The 21470-nt window shown below is 36.1% G+C and overlaps 1 protein-coding gene and 1 pseudogene across 2 annotated transcripts; one reads left to right on the top strand and one right to left on the bottom strand.

Annotated features, from left to right (window-relative positions):
* The first annotated feature begins 167 nt into the window (after nucleotides 1-167).
* Nucleotides 168-8439, top strand: LOC111280465 (uncharacterized). The gene is made up of 5 exons (XM_022867892.2): nucleotides 168-1112; nucleotides 3956-4871; nucleotides 5133-6510; nucleotides 6603-6686; nucleotides 7741-8439. Exons 1-5 carry the CDS (start codon nucleotides 590-592, stop codon nucleotides 8404-8406), a joined length of 3567 nt encoding a protein of 1188 aa, XP_022723627.2. The 5' UTR covers nucleotides 168-589; the 3' UTR covers nucleotides 8407-8439.
* A 1418-nt stretch (nucleotides 8440-9857) lies between these two features.
* Nucleotides 9858-20371, bottom strand: LOC111280457 (histone-lysine N-methyltransferase ATX4-like; annotated as a pseudogene). The gene is made up of 23 exons (XR_016329140.1): nucleotides 18811-20371; nucleotides 18650-18705; nucleotides 18354-18567; nucleotides 17820-17948; nucleotides 17663-17731; nucleotides 17495-17563; nucleotides 17301-17413; nucleotides 17022-17105; nucleotides 16425-16560; nucleotides 15901-16006; nucleotides 15703-15801; nucleotides 15138-15262; nucleotides 14741-14885; nucleotides 14016-14120; nucleotides 13032-13096; nucleotides 12738-12925; nucleotides 12254-12340; nucleotides 12076-12132; nucleotides 11915-12002; nucleotides 11006-11094; nucleotides 10598-10672; nucleotides 10344-10444; nucleotides 9858-10251 (listed from the first exon to the last, which is right to left on the bottom strand). The product of XR_016329140.1 is annotated as a histone-lysine N-methyltransferase ATX4-like (transcript).
* Between the last annotated feature and the right edge of the window lie 1099 nt (nucleotides 20372-21470).

Here is a 21470-nt window from a genome sequence, read left to right as displayed (position 1 = left end):
CCAATCAGCAAAGGTAAGGACAAGACCATAATATGAGTAAATCTCAAGGGGTAGTCCTGTCAGATTGACAAAATTATCCCTGGTCTACCCAGAGTCTTATTAAATCGGATAAAATAAACGTAACAAAAAGCCCATTAAAACACAAAAGGCTTGCCTCTTTTCTTCTCGTCTTCAAAATCAACTGCTCTTCTGCATTTATACCCAAAACGACCACCGTCTTCCTTCTTCAAACCCCCCAAAATCTCCCCCTGCCCTCGTAATTTCCCTCATTGTCGATCCCATTCCCCAACCGCCCCCGCCTCCACTCCTCTGATCTTTCTCTCCGTTCACCGTTCCGTCTCCATCCTCGTTAGGGTTCCCAGCGACTTCACTCCAACTCTGCGCAATTAGGGTTTCTACCATAATTTTTTTGTTCGTTTCGAGAATTGACGTTAATTTTTCTCTTTGAACGATTCGAGATTAGGGTTTTTATATTGAATGTTGATTTGAGATTAGGGTTTCGTTTTTTTATTAGGAGAGTTTTGTGTTCTATTCGTATTTTTATTTTCCGGTTAGGGTTTTTTTGAGTTCTCGTTGTTGGGCTCCGGTGATGCCGCGAAGTTCAAGGCACAAGTCAAGCAAGCATAGTTCTAAGGATGCTAGGGACTACTCAGATTCGGAGAAAGATTCGGGCTTGAAGGAGAAGGAAAAGAAGACTAAGGAGGAGAGCAGTGGTAGGATTTCGAAGGAGTCGGGATCCGGTGAGAAGAGAAAGCTCGATTTGAAGGAGACCAGTAAGGACCTATGCAGCTCGGGGAATGGCGAGTATGTGGAGTACAGCTCCTCAAAGCGGCGCAAAAATAAGGAAGATGATGGAGTGAGCGACAGGTGGAATGGCGGTGAGGATCATGGTAAAGGAGAGAAGAAGTCTAAGTCTTCTAGTGAATCAAAGAGTAAGAGACGAGAGGAGGTGGAAGAAGATGATGCAAAGAGGACTAGGAGTGAGGGGAAATATCGAGAATCCATTAGAAAGGAGGAAAGGGAGAAAGAGAAGAAAGTTAAAGAAGGCAAGAGTGATAGGTTGATTGAGAGTGAAGAATACTGTACTGTAAAACAATCTGCTGAAAAAACTGGTAAGATAACTCATTGCTTGTTGGTTAGTTGCAATTACATATGTCCATTTCTATTTGTTTTTGTGCTGTTTTTGTTGTTAGGTTGTCAGAAGGAAAATGAATTATGTCTGGGGCACCAAAACTGTTTGTTTTAGAATATAGCCACTTAGGTTCCAGCTATTCATTTAAGATTCAATTCATTTTCCATTCTGTTTGCAATAATTTCTTGCTCATATCAGTTTTATGTCCCAGTAAACCTATTCAACTTATAGCTTTACTTGACTTTCTTGTGCATTTGCATTCAATCCATGTACTAGCATGTATGTAAGTTCATCAACTATATATGGATTATTCAATTTTGCAATCAATTCCATCTGCAATGCAACAAAATCACGTATCGAGAGACACGTTCTCAAACATGGACTGCCTAGAGATGAATTAAGGGTGTATTTGGTTTATGACATGAAAAAAATTACTAGATATCAAAGATGAGCTATCTAGACAACTTTGTATCTTATTTGGCATCAATTTTACAAGTAATTTGAGGTTATTTTTTATTTTTGGATAAGTGAAGCATTGCATCTTCATGACAGTAATCCGATTTGATCATATCAATTGGAATTACATTCATTCACCTTGTAACATTTGCCTGTTTCACATGATGAAACTAAGATCTCGCAAAAAGTGGCATAATGGTTGTTGAGTGATAGAAGGCTATTATATTTTATTTTGTTTTCAAGAGGACTAAAATAATAGCAGAGAAAAAGTTCGTCAAACAAAATAAAATATTATTGCATCCTATCACTCAACAACCATTATGCCACTTTTATTAATCACTATTCGTTGTTAATCGGTAGAAAGAATATATTTGTAATTTCAACTGTTGCTAAATTTCAATCTATAGATTTATGAAGAAAGCTAGTCTTAATCAATGTTTCATGATCACATTCATGTTTTTATATTTTTTTTACACTTACAAAGCATCTGTAATTGATTTTATTTATCTATGTTTCAGAGATTACCATGAATTTTTTTTTTGTTTTTGTATGAGGAAGTTTAACTTCAAACCACATAATTCTTAAGTGTTAAAATTTAACTGATTTAGGTACTTATTTGCTTAATGAGAAAAAGAAGAAAAATAGATGTTTTTGTTTATGGGATGAGAAGTTGGGTTGAGGAATTTAAACAGTAGTTGACATAGTTGAAATTAATGGGAGAAGATTGTTTCTACATATTAGTTTTTATGATATTAGGAAGGTGTGGTTTTTGCATTGTTTTTATAGCCTTCTGAGTACTGTTAGAAGGCAAGTAATGTCTGACCTTAAAAGTTGATGCATTATTCTTTTCTGCATTGACATGCGCCCTGTTTTTGAGTCCCTAGAGTTAATGGCATATGGACCATTTTTAGGTCAATTAGGATGCTTATCTTTTTCTATTTTTATCTTCAATATTGAAATGAAATTGTTGGTTAGTCTTCAGCAGTGCGTTTTCCTTTTTTTCTAGTTTCCTGTTTCTGCGTATTGGCTTGAAAGGGATCAAAATTCGAAAATTTAAGTAGAATCTCCAATATGGATTTTCTTTTATCTTCAAAATGTTATTTTAAAAGTACTTTTCCATATAGGGTTCACTGTTTTGGGATAAGAGACTAATTTATATGTAAATTCAGAGGAGAATTTGCTAGGAGAAGCTTGAAGTTGCCACACTTCTATGTACACATCTAGAAGTGCACTTATATGTGTTTTTTCAAAGTAATATGAAATCAATTTCCCAACTTATATTAGGAATTCAGTTTAGCCAAGGTTGGTCAAAGTCTGCATGGATCCTAGGTACATATAAATTCCATGGACCTGAATGTCTCCTCTTCAGTTCAGCCTTGAATAACTTGAGGGTAATGAAGTAAGGTATTGCCTTGGTGATGGTGTTTCCAATATTTCCAATATCAATAAATGATAATGAAGGGAGTTTTGAAGGTTAATAATATATAATGGGAAGTGCTAACTTTTTACTAATAGTTTTGTATTTAAAAATATTTTGCAATAAATACACCATCAAGATCCTCAGTTGGTAATGAAAGAATGTTCCATCTTTCATAAGCTGTCATGGTGAGTCATCTCACTATGAGTATTTGGTCATCTAGCCACTTGTGTTTTGGCCTGGAGATGTTGTTTTAGTCAGTGGTGAGCTGACTTTTGTTTCAGACCTAATACAAAAGGTTGGATTTTGATGAGTTGGCTCAAATATATCAATGAATTTTGACACTTATTATTGATTTCTGATTTTACAGAGATTTAAAGTGATTGTTAGGTTTTAGTAGACTATATAAGTCTTACTTGTATTCTTTTTGAATTATAATATTGAGCTTGTGATCTTTCACTTTTCTTTTTGTTTTTAAATCTCCTATTAAGCATTGGATTGTTGTTCATTTTCAGTGTTATATTTGTATGTAGTCATTGCTCTGCTAGGTATATTGTTACATATCTTGCATTGTACATTCCCCCTAGGTTCTCTTCTATTTGTGAAAATTGATAAACTGTATGGTCATTGTCAACTGGGATTTTCGGATGATTTTTTTTATTTTGATAGATGTGTAGGCTGAAATGAAAATTTAACTGTTGAGAATTTTTTTATGAGTTGTTTTTTTCTTGCAAATAGTCGATTAAATATTCAGGGTAATGTCTAATTAATTTATTTGTAGTTTCATGCACTGAAACCAGAAGTCTGTCACTTTCATTAAATGAGTTTTACTTTTTTACCTCATGACTTCTTGTATAATTTATCCTTTTTGCTGTGTGGGAAATACTAATTGTGAATAACTTGGTCATGCTGAAATTCTTTTTTTATATCTTTTATCTTTGTCATTCCAGAATTGGATGTACCCGATCCATTGCAAAGTCCTGAATCAGAGAGCCAGCTTGAGAGACGACTTAGGAAAAAGAGAGATGGTTCTGGTGATGGGGATAAGCATCTGGAAGATAATGGAGACATTTTGGATAGACGGGTGTCATTAAGGAATGATACTGGCAAGGATGGAAGAGCAAAAGATGAGAAGCACAAGGATGAGAGATACAAAGACAAGTATCGAGAAGACATGGACCGTGAAGATAAGTACCGAGATGATAAATTGAGAGATGATCGACCAGCAAGAGATCATGCTAATAGTAAGTCTAGTGAGAAGCATGTAAGGGATGAAAAAGATGCTGTGGAAGTTCAGCAGAAGAAGTTCAAGGTTCAAGATAGTGAGCATGAGCGTGACCATGACCATGACCATGACCATGATAGAGAGCGTGATCGTGATAGGGAGCGGGAGCGTAATCGAGAATTGGATTTGGGACGTGATCGAGAGCGCGAGCGTTATCGTGACCATTATCGAGAACGTGACCGCAATCGTGATCGTGATTATGACCGTGATCGTTATTATGATCATGACCGAGATCGAGAACGTGATCGTCGTGATAGGGACAAGGATAGAGATCGCGACCATGGTCGAGATATTGATCATGACCACGATGGGTTACATGATGAACGGAGTGTTAGATACAAAGATAGCAAGGGAAGGAAGAGATCTCCTGATGATCGAGATGATGGTAACGATACTAAATCTAGAGGTAGCAAAGCACACTATTCTGACATGGAAAACAAGTCATTGACTAGTGGTAGAGTTGAATTTGATGCTGATAGGGGAAAGTCTCAGTCACAACAAGCCAATGTAGATGCTGCTATAGGCAACAACAAGAGGACTTCTCCCAGCTTGAGTTCCCATGGTGGGACTGACGAGTATAGGTACTTTGTTTCTTTATCACACCCCCTTCAATATTTTTGATTCCTTATTCTGTGGATTAAATGGTAAACTGATAAAACAATGGTATGGTATTGAGCTGTTAATTTCTATCAGATTTCAGATTTATTTTTTGACAATTTAAACCATTTTACGTCTCATTTTGTGTGGCATTCTACTTATTTTTGGTGCTTGTGGGTATGTCCCCATACCACTCTCCCAAGTGCTTTGTTGAGAGTATAATATAGAGTTATTTTCTCTTACAGACATTTGAAACAAGAAGATTCAAAGTATAGAGATTCAATGGCAGAGCAGAGGTCCAAAGCAGTTTCATCAAGAGAGGTAACTAGTGTTTCTGCGGCATCTGAGAGAGGTGCCAAGTACAGAGCCATGGAGAAATCAAGTAGAGTTGATGAGGGCTATTCTGGGGAGTTACCAATTGAGAGGTCCTCAAGTTCAAAAGCATCCCCAATGAGTATGATGGAAAGATCTCCTTCTTCAACAAGTCTTGAGCGGAGATATATGAATAGAAGTGGTGTTAGGTGGAGCCTTGACAAAGAAGAGACAGGATGGAGGGGCAGTGCCTCCTTTGGTGGCAGAGAATTATCTGCTGTCGAGGATAGACTAGGTCGAGACTTACCTCCTGAGAGGCCTCTTTTGGATGAATCCTTTCAAGCAGATTCTGCATTTTATAATAGAGGTGGTCAGGGCAACTCGTCTTTCATTCCGCAGCCACCTGGTTTCAGAGCTGGAATTGGCAGCCCTTCTTTCATGGGTTCTTTGGAAGAAGATAATAGAATTAATATCAGTGGCCGTTACAAGTGGAGTGGTGATCTGAATGTTGGAAGAGGGCAAGCAAATACTTGGCGGGGTGCCCCAAACTGGTCATCACCTGTTCCAAATGGCTTCATCCCTTTCCCACCTGGGCCATCCCATGGTGGTTTTCAAGCGATGATCCCACAGTTTCCTTCTCCATCTCTGTTTGGTGTTAGACCCTCAATGGAAATTAATCACTCTGGGATTCCGTATCATATGGCTGATGCTGAAAGTTTTTCCAACCATTTGCATCCAATGGGTTGGCAGAATATGATGGATGGCTCTGGTCAAGCTCATTTGCATGGTTGGGATGGAAATAATGTCGCTTTTAGCGATGAAGCACACATGTTTAGGGGCCCTGAATGGGAGCAGAATAGGCATCCAGGGAATGGTCGGAGATGGGATACCAGTTCAGATGTGTGGAAAGGACAAAATGGTGATGTGGACTTGCCCTCAACATCTCAGAAAGAGGATCATCCTGTGCAGGCCCCTCTTGATGATGTTTATGATGGACAGGAACATCAGAGGTCTCAATATGAAAATGACAATAGTGGTGTTCAGGTGAAAGGCCTTGAAATAAGATCTGATGTCATGTCACCAGTTAAAGAATCTTCTAGATTTTCACCTGAGATTCCGCTCAAGGCAGCTGAATCTTCCGAAATATCAAGTGATAATGGTGGTGCTCATTATTGCCAGCTTTATCTTTCTAAGCTTGACATTTCAACAGAACTTGCTGGTTCTGAGTTGTATGACCAGTGTATGGGTTTACTGAATGTGGAGCGAAGTAAAAATTTGGTTAAAGATGTAACAATGCTTGTGAATTTGAAGGTAGAGAACCTTTTTCTACATAAATCTTTCTCTTAGTTTCTAATTTAGCTGATATTTTGACTTATAATCCCCTTTCTATCAAATTTTGTCAGAACGGTGGACGAGCATTACAAAAGGCTTCCATTGCTGTGCTGAGCCCTTCGCTCATTCCTGCAACTAATGCTCTTGTTTTTCAGGTAGTTGGGAAGTTTATATATCCATATATGTACAGTGTATGCATGCATGCATGCATGCATTTATGCATCTAAGCTCTTTCTTTTCTGTTACTTCTTTGGTGGGGAAGGCGAAGCTCATTTTTATTTTTAGAAACTAGGTTTGCATTTTTTTTGGTTTGGGGGGGGGGGGAGAAGGAGACTAATAGAAGATCTTATATGGTTAGTTGCTGCTTATTTTGAAAACTGATGTGCAATAAACTCTTTATTTCTTTTGCCTTTATTTTTTCATGTTAGGCTCTTGTGTTGAAGGCCCTTCCACGTTGCCCTATTTTATTTTTCTGCACTTAGTTTTCCAACTCTCTTTCTTTTCTTTTCTTTTTCTTTTTTTTTTGAAGTGGTGGCGTTGGGGGGTTGCGGGAAAGGGATTTAGTTCATTTGGAAGTCGGTGATAATGGTTGCAAAAAGTATGCAAGAGAATAGGATTTTGACTTGTTAGGTAGGTTTAATAAAAATTTTACCTGGGGAAGGAGACTAATAGAAGATCTTATATGGTTAGTTGCTGCTTATTTTGAAAACTGATGGGCAATAAACTCTTTATTTCTTTTGCCTTTATTTTTTCATGTTAGGCTCTTGTGTTGAAGGCCCTCCCACGTTGCCCTATTTTATTATTCTGCACTTAGTTTTCCAACTCTCTTTCTTTTCTTTTCTTTTCTTTTTCTTTTTTTTTTGGAAGTGGTGGTGTTGGGGGGTTGCGGGAAAGGGATTTAGTTCATTTGGAAGTCGGTGATAATGGTTACAAAAAGTATGCAAGAGAATAGGGTTTTGACTTGGTAGGTAGGTTTAATAAAAATTTTACCTGGGGAATGCATCCTCTCCCAGCCTTTTTCCTATTTCAGACCCATAGACCCTTTGTAATTTTTAATATTTTTTATATTTTTAAGCAATGATATTCTTCAGATCCAGTCTGGAACGTTAAGACATTTTTCTTCCCCCAGACCAAACATAGTAATTTTCTACTTCCTCTTTGAACTTCTGATTCTAAACTAATGTTTGACATTTGTTTTCTGACTTGTAGAAAGCCATGGACCTCTACAAGAAGCAGAGGCTACAAATGGGTGCTATCCCAAATGTAAATGGTGGAATGTTAGCATTTATTTTAGCATCCAATAAGGAGAAGGGGAAGGAGCAAAGTTCTGATCATGTGCTAGAAGAAACAGAGGGGCCAGTTTTGATTTCTGATGCAGAAATGCTGGATTCAGCAATGCTGAATTCAGATCAGCAGAAAGGAGAAGCTGTTCCAATTGCTGCTTCTCAGGAGAATACGGAGCAGCTAGCTTCACTTCAAAGTGCGGTGTTACCAGATCATATGGATATCCTTTCTCCAGAGAAATCCAAACTGCCAAAAAGTGATTTTGGTCAAATGAGCCCAAAGATGCCTAAACCAGTTTTGAATGGCAATAAGGCAGAAGAGATGGAGTCTGGACAGATGAATTCACGGGATGATGTAGTTGGAGATTCTTTACAGTCACCTGATGATGCATCAGAGGCTGTTCTTTTACCTACTGATGGTGAAAATTCAAATGATATAAAGAAAAATGAAGGTTTTGGTGATGCAATTAGTGGTTCTTTATTTTTGTCAGATGGATCTGCTAAGGTATGTGGGGCTTTGATTCCTGGGTCAAATGAGTCTGAGTCGGTAATTTTAAGTCGGATACATCATTCTCCTGAAAATACACATTGAGACAATTTATATATATATATCCTTGTTCTTTAATGCGCTTTGCTTAATTTATATGTTTTTATTGCCCATCTTTTATTAAGGAAATAAAATGAGATATGCCATTTGGCATTCCTTGATCTAAGAAGATTTGGGTTTTGGTGGTGGGGGGGGGGGGGGTGGAGATGGTGTTTTTGTTGTGTTCAGCCTGGGTCACGATGGCATATTCGTCATGTTTTTGACGAGGAATGTATTTTTTGTTAGCATATGGTCCCACAAAAGCATTGTCTGAAATAACGTAAAACATGCTTACGAAACTTTTTAAATATTAATATCTCTTTAATATTGGAGACAGCATAGGTTAATTAATCAGGTGGATTTTTATTTTTTAGAAATTTCTCACACTTGTTCAAATGCCTGATTGTCGTAGAGAAACAGTTTCTCATTATTGTTTGTCTGAACCTTTGATGCTCTCTCTATATAGTCTTTTACTCACTCAATGGAGTATTTGCAAATAACAACGTTAAGGTCGTAAAGCTTCTAAACTTTATTATATATAATTAATGGGCCTATGTTTGCCATGCCATTACCCTATTGCTATTGCCTCACTTATTCCTATGTGATTATCTGATTATGTATATATTTTTACGTAAAAAGCTGCATATAGAGGGAAATATGTTAGATGGTTTTGTCGAATTTTTCATCCAAGTTTTCCAACTCTTTTCAACCCATTTTTTTCTCACTCTATCCTCTACGTATTTTTTTTTTTACATATATCACAATAAATAACGATAATTGGTAAGAACTATTCACTTTCTTATTTTAACATCACCACATAAGAAATTATACTTTTTTTTTAATATTTATGATCTCAAAGCTCTCACTCTACTTTTCTAAGCTGGTTTTTTTTTTTTTTTATGACAACGTATGATAACTATACTTTTATAAAGGAATGTTGCTCATGATTCACACATTAGATATATTTTATATCTAATGCAAACAGAAGTATCTAATGTGTTAATAAATTGGATATATTTGATGAAAAATTGTTAATAAATTATTATTATATTATATTTGTTTGATCATTATAAATTTCATCGATTTTGAGTTTGATCTCAATTGAAGGTCTTTCGAGTATTTGTTAAAGATTGTAAAAATTGATCATAAAAAATTGATGATACTAATAATAAATAATTTTTAAAATATCATATTAATTAATAAATATATAATTTAAGTATTATATTAAAAAAATTTAAATTTAAATATTACTTAAAATATTTTACTATAATTTAAAAATTATTCGTAATATTGACTCTTTAAAGCTATACTGTCTTATGGTATAAGAGGCTACGAGTTTCAGGCATGAGAAGAGGTTGAACAAGAATGCTAGTCCTAAAATGGAAACTTGAAAAAGTAAAGAACAATTTCCATTTAACAACTTTTTAAGAAGCAAAATGTAAAACTGGCCAAAATAATTATATAAAAAAAATGGGTTACCATTCAACTATGACGAAAGTAAGCATTAACAAATATACACAACTGCTTGAAGAGCAGCTGGCAAATCTATAGTTTTATTAAGTATAAAATTTGTCAAGAAGGGAAAATAAATAATAATAATAATAATAATAATAATAATAATAATAATAGTAGGAAGATACATTTTCTTTTCTAGCAAAAATTACAAATTTGGGTGTAAAATGGTCGCGAGATTCCCCTTGCATTGGGAGAATGGGGTTAGTGGTCCTTGCGGAGAAACAATGGCCATGCTGTGTGTAATCCTAATTCATGAATTTTCGACAACCTGGAGCTTTACATAGACAGGGAACTTTGAATTCATCTGGTTCATGAGGATCAAACAATTAATCATACCTGCCAATCAGAAACAAAGCATTAAGAATTTTAACCAACAATCACCTATGTGCAGCAGAGAGAGAGAGAGAGAGAGAGAGAGAGTGAGCTACGTTGGCTCGTCTCCAGCAGAGACATTAGTCCTGACAATAAGAACAATCTGACTCTCATCATCGCCCACACTCATAATCCTTGCGTAGCAGTTGGGCATGCACTGCAAGAGTGATCCATTAAGAATATGTAATATAAATGCCAGAAGACAAACTATGAGAGATAAAATTTGTTAGTCCAAAATTTTTTTTCTCTGTTGAAGTGCCAACCAATAAAATACCAAAAGCAATTAGAGCATCAACAAATGCTCACTTACAGAATGATTGATTGAGCGTGCAATGTTCCCTTTGTCAGTGGCATCCACCACCACTGCTTCACTGATCTTGAACAACTGCAACATATATTTGTTCCCGCAATTCAGTCTCAAGAATAACATAGATGCAGAAAGCTACACAACAACTGGAATATTTTTGGCCGAATGAAGAATATGTTGCTCATTTGTGATCTTGTCTTATCCATACTATCAATTAGAAGAGAGAGAGATGGAAGATGCAAGGACCAAAACAAGTGGCACTTCCAAAAGCTTCGAAATACACTGGACAACATTCAGCATGAGAGTTGCTAAAACAAAACTTGAATATCACTGTCTAACCTAAACACTTTTACATCGAAAGATGACTAGAAACATTTGCAAATTGTACGAGTAAAGGAAAAATCATCTTACATAGCAGTTTTTTCCCTCTATTCTGTAACGTGCTTCTCTTAGATCAGCAGTAATTCGCCTCACTTGTTCCCCACGGTATTCAAGAACCAGTTGACAAACAAAAGCTTCTCATTCCATGTAGAAACTGATTTCAGTTGTCAGCAAATCAGAAAACATTAATATTCAAATTCTTCAGAAATACAAGGTTTGCAGCTCTGTACGGTGCAAAAACATTACTGCCCAATGCCAAGTTTTTCCAATATTCTATTAGAATAATTAGTTGCTATCTTAAAATACACTCTTAATTAGAATGTCATTTCAAATGCAAGATAAATATAGAATTGCACACATTATTTTAAGCTTTAATACAATTATTATGATACCCTTTTTATAATGAAAACATTACTTGTCCAAATCTTAGTATACGAATGTTTGATGTGTATTCAAAATGTTTCTGTATAAGAGCACAAATGCATAGTTGCTGTATGTTCTTAGGAAATTCTAGAAGCTGTTTTCATTTTAACTAATTTGCATCTCTTAACTATACTCCTTTGAACATAACATTAACATACAAGAAATACCATATTGTTTGCTTTCAGATTTTTCACTGAAATGGCGCTCTATAAGGAATTTGGAATTAGAATTTCATTTAGACCACAAGATAAATATAGAATTGCAATATTACTTTTAAGTTTTCAATATTAGTTTATTGAGATAGTAAATGACATCTTGAAATGAAAAAAACTCATGCGTTCCAATGCTTCCAAAACAGAATTCAGGCATTCCTATGTCCATTATAGTTACAAAAAGGCACAAGTCCTTGGATCTTTGCATAATCAATTTGTAGGAGGAAAAACCTCAGATGATAGCTTTATAACCCCAAGGAATTAAAAAATAAATTAAGCAAAAAAGGCTTTTCATAAAATACCATTTCTCCTTCTTGAATGTTTCTACGGGCAAAGAGGCCCCACCCATGTATTCCAGATCTACCAAAGCAAACTCAATCATTTTCAGTTCTCTGCATTCATTATGCACATCTTTTAGCAAACTGATCAGAATATAAGTTCTCAAAAGGAAGGATGGAGATTTGCCTGTAAGTGGTAGAGTCATTCCCTGAAAGATGAAAACCCTTTAGTCTCCTTTACTACCTGTTAATGGAACGAAATCAGTCATGGAACAAAGGGGAGAAATTGTTTTCTATTGGAATTCAAATTCAAAAGGCAAAAAGTGTAAACAAGCCCGTAGATTGTAGAAAGGATAGAAATTTACTCTGAATGCATCCAAACTCTGTATAGTGTTTAAAGGATGATGGCAAGGTCTCATTAATCAGTAGGCAATCGCTTCCTCTTCAGTTCTCTAGGTAAAGAGAAAATTTTACAGAGATTAAAATAATATGGGGGAGAGAGAGCGAAACTTGAACCATTTTCCCTGTTGTGATTCAGATACAAATACATAAAACAACATTGAGTAAAAGTATTGACTCAGGAAGGAAACAAAATCTGATGCTTTTCTTTCCTTCCCCTTCCCCCTTCTCTTTTTCCCTTTAAGTTAAAAATAAAATGCAGCTTTAAAGTTTAACTCATAAACCAACATACTTACAGCTCAACTCAGTGGGCCAAGGAAAAGGAAGGGAAAAAATTCTGGCAAAAACTTAGACAACTACATAGCAAAAGAATATACCAGGAATGAATTCAGGCAAACAGATACCCCAAGACAATATGTAGGAACATTTCCAACTTTCATGTAACTTTACCTTTCTATTATTATTTGATCTTTTGAAGACCCGACACCTAGCAGCAGAAAATGGCTCAAAATCAGTAGTTTCTACAGTTAGAACCTCTTCAATTTTCACTCTGTTTGATGAAATTAGCCTTGACCAACTCTTGGCAGATAAGACCCCCAGGGGGGTATTTATAATTAAAACAGTCTGGATTAGGAGCGCTGCACAATTGAAAAGAGAAGAAAGAAAAAAAAAAACAAGAACCAACATTTAGCACATGTGAAATTGCTCAACAAGAGAAACTCGGTAGATGTTCATAAAGCATACCGGTGATAAGCACAATATGACACCATTTTTGTTATTTGTCTGCTGTTTTTCTCCAAGCAATGTAACTGCAATTTAGAAAGAACAGATGAAGCAATGAAATGGTAACAAGAGATCAACCAGATGATCCTTGACAAATTACAAAGTAAAACCATATGAAAAGCAATCAACCTTAACATACTAATTCTTCAGCAATTTGACATATCTAACTATGAAAATCACATAATATTTCACAGGATTTCCAAAGAGAACTCTCTCTCTCTTAGGTTTATTAATTTTTTGTTTGTCTGTAACAACATTCTAAATTCTAATGTGAACTTGGAAAGTTCTAGGAAAGAGCAAGTTACCAAGAGCAATGAGACAAAATCACTTTAAGGTTTGATCTAAAACCAGCTAGATCTTGTACAGACTGGCTACAATTTATTGATTTCTTAAGATGAGATATCTTTTTTCTTTTTAGGCATGAATGGATGAGATACCACTCTAAAAAAAATATGGGTCAGTTAAGATGATTCCCATTTATCAATTCCACAACCACAATAATAGCTGAAGGAATCTTTGATGCTCCAATGAATTTTCAAATTTTCTCTGCTGAACAATGAAATGAGCTCCCTCTACCAAGGATTCATCATTCATAAAATACTCAGACTAGGAGTATGCCATTTACCACATAGGGATGTATCCCATAAAAATACAGATAAACTAAACATCTCTTGAAGCATTGGGTACATCACATGTTACTTATCCTAAGCTCAAATGTGCACTTCAAAACTGTAAGTCATTCATGGCTCTCATTTAGTGTTGTTACATGGTTGATTAGGTGTCGTCTTTAAATTTTCAAAGCTACTGCTTATTCATGATCCATCCAATTGAATGACATCATAATATACAAAGAAAATTCAAGCTAGATGCCAAACAGGGAGCATGTTATGTTGATTATAGAAAATGACTGCAAATACTAGGTAAAGATCGGCTAAAAGTAACTACCTCCGTGCAGTGACCAGCTCTTGATGCACACATGGCATGGTAATATGTTGAACACTTACAACATTGCATGCAAGACCCATGAATTTGCTTGCATATAACACAAATCTGTAGTTCATGTAAACAAGGCACATTTATAATGCTTTGGTTAACAAAAAGCAAACAAGCTAATAAAAGCCAACTTCACGCCCAAAAAAAAGAGAAAAAACATAACCACAATAAAAATAATCATAAATAGAAGTTAGAATATATTCTAGCAGATTTACTATTCCAAAAATATATAGTATGATCTAGTCAATTCATTCCAAGAAAATTCTATTATGTTCAAAGGAACCACTTCTCAAACATGCTTGCATGCATGCATATGCATGTAAAGCATCATTTCTTCTACCAACAAAATTTATATAAAGAACCGGTTAAAATATATGTGCCAAAAGCGCTGACTTCCAAGCTGACAACTATTTAATGAATAGCAACTAGAATTTCAGCATGATAAGAAATCCTTGAGTTTCTCATGATGCAGCAGCCACTGCACACTACACCGAGCGTGAAATGATCTGCAGACGATCATGCTCAAAAATAAAATGAATCCAAGGATCAAATGATTTTTAATACTTAGTAAAGGATAGGATATGTCCTTTAGGATAGGATATATCATAAAGTTTTCATGATATAAGAAGTGAAGAGCAAGAGCCACAATGCACTGATGACTAGAAGAGTAACTCTACCTTCACAAAGGAATTTGATGGAATCCTCGAGATTCCAAGAGCAGGCTCCATCTTTTCATCACTTGCAGAGATACTTCAGGTTGAAACCAAGCACAAGTAACATGAACCCACAATGTCCCAACATCAGTTGGCTTCAAAGCACCTCCTGAAAATGGGGCAAAGAGACTGAATTCAATAAGGGATGTGGAAACTAACTCATATAATGCAATTAAACCCCACATACTAAGATAGTTATAACACAAGAAGCTCCCAAAATAAGTTGGAAATGCATCTCTAAGTGAGTGGAAGGAAAGCGACAATTATTCACACAACCTGCTGTTCCAAAAAAAAAAAAAAGGGAGACAAACAGTGTATAAAACCTGCTCGAACCAAAGGAGAAGAAATCTACAGACCATACCTTTGACTGGACAAAGGCAACATTCTCGTGCAACTTCAGGTGTTTCACAAGCTTTACAAACCCATGAAGTGAAATCTTGAACATTTCTTGCTCCATAGCATTCTTGATGTACAGCAATTTGACATCTGGTTAAAAAAAGCAAAGCTATAATACATATGATGTGCTCTGGGTAGATATCAATATAGAGATCTTGCTTTGACTGGCAAGTACACGATTATAACTCTTGAACAATGATGAAAAATGGATAGTAGGAACTCAAATACCATTCAATGCTGTAAAATTGAAGCCGAAAATGGACAAAAAAAAACCAGTGCAGGTTTCTCATGGTCATACCAAAGAGATATAAAAGCAAGAAAAACATCAGAATTATACTTTTAACATTTAATTACCTTACGTTCAATGTTATTTTAAAAACAGCAGACTGCTTTAACTGTCAATAATATATCAGAAGAAAAAGGGAACCTGAACTCAATGCCTTTATACAACAATGTATTTAAGTGCATCAGATGATGGATTCTTGAAAACAATGAATCTAGTCTTATATGAAAAACACTACTTAAATTACTTGTTGCAGATAATAATTTTGTTGTAGTCCCAATCCTCAACCCATCTACATACAGCACACTGTTGGTTGTCCACTTAGCATGAACTGGTTCATATTTTTCTGTCATAATATATGTAATAATTAGAACAAGCCAATGGCCATGAATGAAAAACAATAAGCATACTCATGAAATTGCTCATTCGAAGCCTAGAAGAATACCCCGTAAAAAAGCAAGCAACTTCTGCTTCCTCTCTCGTATTGATGGTCGATTAGGAGGTTTAATAGAGGCGGCAGCATTTGCATGGTACTCTGCTAACTGTAGCACCTGTAATAAAAGGAAATGTATAAATCTTCAGAAGGATGTATAAAAATGCCAAAAGGGTAATAAAAGGAAAGTAATGATGTCGCTTTCTGAGAAGTAGACTTCTTTCTTAATGTAAAGAGGAAAAAGATGCATGATACAAAGGTTTCAGAACTTGGAACCAACTTAAAGTCCACCACAAATTTAGGAAAAGGGAAGATGGGAAACATGGATATAGAATAGAATGCTAAGGGAAGATGGGAAGCATAGATATAGAATAGAATGCTATCTTCTACATGATTTTAGTTATTGACCTTATGTGCAATCCATTTTTCTTAACAGGATTCAATCTTTTACAATTAAGGACACAAACCATGCGGACAGATAAGAAATATAGAGCTGAAAGGAACTAGAAAGGCAAAGGTCCAAAATTTGTGCAAACCCATTGTTCTAATAGTAGCATGGAACCTTTCACCTTCACCCTAATCCTCCAATATCTTTCTTTAGAACCAGTGTGTCTTTCCCACTCGCTAAGTGCTTGCTTCTCAGATCCACAGTACCCACACTTGCAAACAATTCTGAAACAGAAGATATCGTAATGAACAAAGACTCCTAGTCAAAATTCACAAAAAATAAATTATTTTTCCCAAGTGAAACAAGTTAAGGGCTCAAAATAAATTCACCTAGTGCACTTTGAGATTATTTGCATGCTAAAGAAATAAAACTAAACTCATTTCATCTTGGTTTAGAATAAACATCCCAGTCAAGAAGTTTGTAAGGTTACTTGTTCCAAAAATATAAAAATTTAAATGAATTAGCAGCCTCAGATTATCTTGAATGGAATCATAGACTATTAAATTGCAATTGTATCATTTCAATAGTATTCAGAAAATAAATTTCTACGAACATATCTGCTTATTGAACAATTTGAAATAGACAAAGAAGTCTATACACACTGAAGATGTTTTAAAAAGTATCATTCCAAAGTGGAAAAAGAAAAACGAAATTTATTCACTAATAAATTTTTTTTTTTCCTTACAATGGGTAATATATGCCTTCAACACCACAGTAGAGAACAGTAACCTTGTTAAGCAGAATTAATTGACCATTGTTATTTTTCGATCTGCATCATCAAAGGTTTTACAAGCATTAGATATACAGAGGTGAAGAATAAAGGATCAGTCAAAATGCCTTAAAATGTTTCTGATACATATAGGTATATTTTATAAAAGAAGGTAAGTCATTATTGCAGTAATACTGCCCTGTTCCTAAAATACACACTCACACAGACAAATATCAATTTCAAAATAGAACAGACTTACTTAGCTTTTATCGGCCATTCTCTGAATCTGATAGTTCAAAGTTAAACTTTGCTTTGTAAGTAGGACGGTAATAGTCAGTGGTCCCCAGATCCCGGAGAAGCAAATATGACTTGATCAGGGAAATCCAAAATTTCATTTATTGGCTTCATTAGAAGGATGAACAAAAGAATGAATAGTATGACATGCAGACCTCAAAATGATGGCTGGAAATTTTGTCACACTCTGCATGCACCCAAACTTTACAACCATTACACCGCACCTAACTCAGTGTAGATAAGGAAGCAATAAATTAGTAAAATAGCTAATCCATAGCAGCAAGAAAAAAAAAATCAAAACCCAAGTTTCTAGGTTGCCTTACCGAACTCCCACTGTCTGAATGATTCCAAATCTTCTTGCAAATGCCACAATAATGTTTTGATTTAGTTAACTGCATAAAATTGCATGTGGTTGTGAAAAGCACAAAAATTAAACAGTGGAAACATAATTTAAGATCCAGAAAAGGCGTTGCTACAAACCCTAGCACATGTTTTACACAAGAATTGGCCTCCAGGAGTTTATGCTTTCATTTTCTTTCCCATTTTAAATGGGAGGGTCATGCCACAGCCTTGGCAGGGTCTCGTGTCCTTACCTTTCGCAAATAAACCCTGCAGATATATTTACATTCAATAAACTCCAAAGACTATAAGGAACAACATAAATTGTGCAACCATTAACCTCTATGCTCCAATTGTTTTAGAAAAAGTATAAAAAGAATAGAGAAAATTAATTTTTAATAATCTTGGTCAAATATCAAATTATCCAAAGCTCAAAAGTTGTTCTAAAACCCCCACCCCGGCAACAGAGAGAGACAGAGAGAGAGAGAACGCAGGTTACAGTAAAGATAAAAAAAAATGGCTTACCCAAGCCCAAATCATAAAATCACCCACCCCCCTGCTGGTAGCTGGAATTCCAAAAGTGGAGGTAAGAAAAGGCTTTTGAAATTGCAATAAATTTGTTTCCAAAGAAACAAGAGAAGAAGTGAACAGGTGGTACTTAGTAAAGCAACTTGCCTGGTTAGGAAGGTGATAATCCTGATCCTGGTTTGAACCAGTAGCCTCCTGAACCCATCTAAAAACAGATTCGTCATAAGTTGGATTCCCAGCTGCGATGTTTATATCGCGCATCAACTTCTCCGTAAACCCCTATTCTGCCAGAAAAGCCTCTTCCATTGCCAACTGGAATTTGCTAGGCTTGTACCTTTCAAATTCAGGCTGCTCGTGGAACCTACATTAAACAGACTGTACCTAAGAACATAGCAGTAGCGGAATGAAAATTCAATTCCCTGTAGGAAAAAAAAACTACACACCTATCTAGAAAGTCTACGTACGGAAAAATCACGCCCCGCCTGACCCACGCATAATCCTGTCCGTTGTCATTTAATGTAACATAATTAATGACCGCATCACAAGTACCACCACACAAGTAATCACAAACATAAACAAACTTTGTATAGAAAGTAATTCGTACCTTGTGATTCTCATTGCCAGAATGTCCAAAGAACATCACACAAGCTGTCTCAGGCACACAAGACCTCAAAACCAGCTCAGGCGCTTGCGTCATTGGTTCAACAACAATAGCTGGCCGAAACGGCTCTCTCTTCCCAGGCCTTGCCCAAACTATATCCCCCGAATAAAAATCCTCTGGGCCATACAACCCATCTTTCCTCTCACCCTTATTCCTCAAAACTTTCTCCTCAGCTGTTAAATCAACAATGTCCACCCCACCCGCATACTTCTCATCCTCCTCACCGAATTGTTCGTGTACTGAAGTTAACGAACTCCGGGAACTCGAATACTTCCTAAAATCAAAAGTCCTTACATACCCTGCTTCTCTTTCATCTTCCTCACACAATGCAGTATATTTTCTCCCTCTCTAACCATTCTTCTCTTCATTTCGCCGATTTTTCACGTTTTGCTTACAATGTTTAGGTGTTTTAAAATTGAATTTATCCTTTTTACGTTCAAAATCATCATCATCATCATCATCGAAACTATAATCACGCAAGCTAGTTTTACTTTCTTTCTTCCAATTGTCAATAACAGAATCATTAAACCGTGAAGGAATTACCTGAACTCGCCCTCTCGATGTCCTCACAATCGGTGGCCGAGCGATCTCCACCGTTCGATTCTTGGCCTTGGACGAATCTGAGCCCTTGGATTTAGACTCCACTTCATCTGGAAAGTACGAGAATTCGGTACACCATGAAGCCGCGAAACCCTTCTCGGCCTCTCCGGAGGCGATAATACGATGGAGGCTGACCTGAATTATGCCGACGGCCGCCTCTCCGAGGAGAGTCAGTGGATAATAGTCGTTAATTTTTCGCTTCTTGCGAGTTGTACCCGAGTTATCTTCATCCTCACCTACAGAGTTGCCGAGTTTGCACCGTTTTAGACTGGGCATTTGGGATTTGAGGTTGCGCTTGATTATCATACTTTTCCTAATCAATCAATCCCTTCTTATCGACATAAAAGAAAAATAAAAAAGCTCTCAGTTCTACGCTCTCCCAATTCGAGAACGCTTAAAGCAACCTCAATTTTCACATGAAAAACCTAATTCCCAAAACACCCATAAACCCTAATTGCAAACTCAATTTTCCACCAACAAAGAAAACAATAGGACAAGCACCTTTCCTTTCTCTTTTTTTTTTTTTTTTTATTCTTCTCTGAAAACAAACAGAGGAATCGAATAGAGAAGGAAGAGGAGAAATTGAACGAGAAACCGATGAGAAATTGGAGGAGAAGAAGAGAAGCGTTGGGTGGGGTTGGATGGAATGGAATAGAGATCTGTTTCAATGATGCTCGTTCTCTCTAACTGCTCCAAAGTATACAGCAACAGAGAGACAGAGAACATATAATATTTAATTAAAATTTCGTAAACATAATTAAAAAAACAAGTTTATCTAATACTGGAGACAGTTTTTTCTCCTGGATTTTTTTTTTTTTTATTGAGAGTTGAAAGAGAGAAAGAGAAAGGAGAGCAAGTTCGGCGTTATCTAACTTGTGAAAGCAAAGAGAGAGAGAGAGAGCAGTCATATTTGTTTTGAGTGACTACGTGGGTGATGTAAACTGTGGGAGATGGATAGTTTACTTGCGGCTTTACGAATTACAGCGGGTTCGACTTCTTCCTCCTGTTCTGTTCGCGAATCACAGACCAGTCTGGTTATATGGCCAACAAGTAAAGACACCTTTTTATTTCATGTTAAGTTTGTTGGAACCTTTTTGTTTGATTTTCTGAGCAGAAGATTGATTCCAAGAAAGTTGGAAGTTTAATGTGATTTGTACGTTGTTTTGTTATTCATTGCAATATTTCATGGTGCATCAAATTTGTAATTATTGGAAGCCCAGGAATTCGTTTTTTGTTATAAAGTCTGCAAAAATTTGAATTTGGGGGACCATAGGAATTTAGGAGGGGAGCTTAGTCTTGCTGTTGACTTAAATGATTAATGTTCACCAGTTTTGGTTTGGATAGGTTTTTTTTTTTTTTCCTCTCTGGGTTATTTTGTAATTAATCAATATCCGTACCGCGTGAACTCGGGTTCTTAACTGAGAAATATTCCACCGTTTGGTTGACGGGTTTTTTTGGGTATTCGACGATGGAGGTTAGACGCTGCGGATATCGTTGCTTTAACCCATTCATGCAACTAATTCAGCATAGTGTAATTAATTAGATGATATGGCTCATGCAATCGTCGGTCAATGATGCTTTCATGCATGAAATTTTTTATCATGAACCGGCTAGTAACCAGGAGAATGTTGATGACGTGGTGTATGGTTTGTTTGAAAAAGTTGTCTGCAAACGAAGAGCCGGAAAAAAGGTAAAATGAAGGCAGCCCAGCTGGACGACCGGTCAATTTGATCAGAAATTACTGATAAATTCTAGCACCATATTTTTGGAGTGGCAGTTTTGGGTGGTGAGTCCGTGGTAGATGGGCGTTTTGACTGTTTGAGTTTCGAAAATACTGTTGCTTTTCTTGTCTCTTTTTCAAAGTTCTTTTCTTTCTCCAGCAATCGTAAGAGCAACATTCTTCTCAATAGAGTAACAAGTCTTTAATCTTTTGGAATTGCTGAAAACCCTGGATCTGGTGAAGATTAAATTCATTAGTTGAATAGGTATTGAGTTAAAACAAT

The sequence above is a fragment of the Durio zibethinus genome, chromosome 17 (genome assembly GCF_047325235.1).
Source record: "Durio zibethinus cultivar Kanyao isolate XHJ-2024 chromosome 17, ASM4732523v1, whole genome shotgun sequence".
NCBI classification, from domain to species: Eukaryota; Viridiplantae; Streptophyta; class Magnoliopsida; order Malvales; family Malvaceae; genus Durio; species Durio zibethinus.
Note: the sequence above shows the minus strand (reverse complement) of the source record. Positions and strands in the feature narration are given on the sequence as shown.

Coding starts and splice junctions, on each gene's coding strand:
- LOC111280465 (XM_022867892.2), top strand. CDS start 590: ATGCCGCGAAGTTCAAGGCACAAGTCAAGCAAGCATAGTTCTAAGGAT. Junction 4,872..5,132: donor GGTGGGACTGACGAGTATAG/GTACTTTGTTTC, acceptor TTTCTCTTACAG/ACATTTGAAACAAGAAGATT. Junction 6,687..7,740: donor CTAATGCTCTTGTTTTTCAG/GTAGTTGGGAAG, acceptor TCTGACTTGTAG/AAAGCCATGGACCTCTACAA.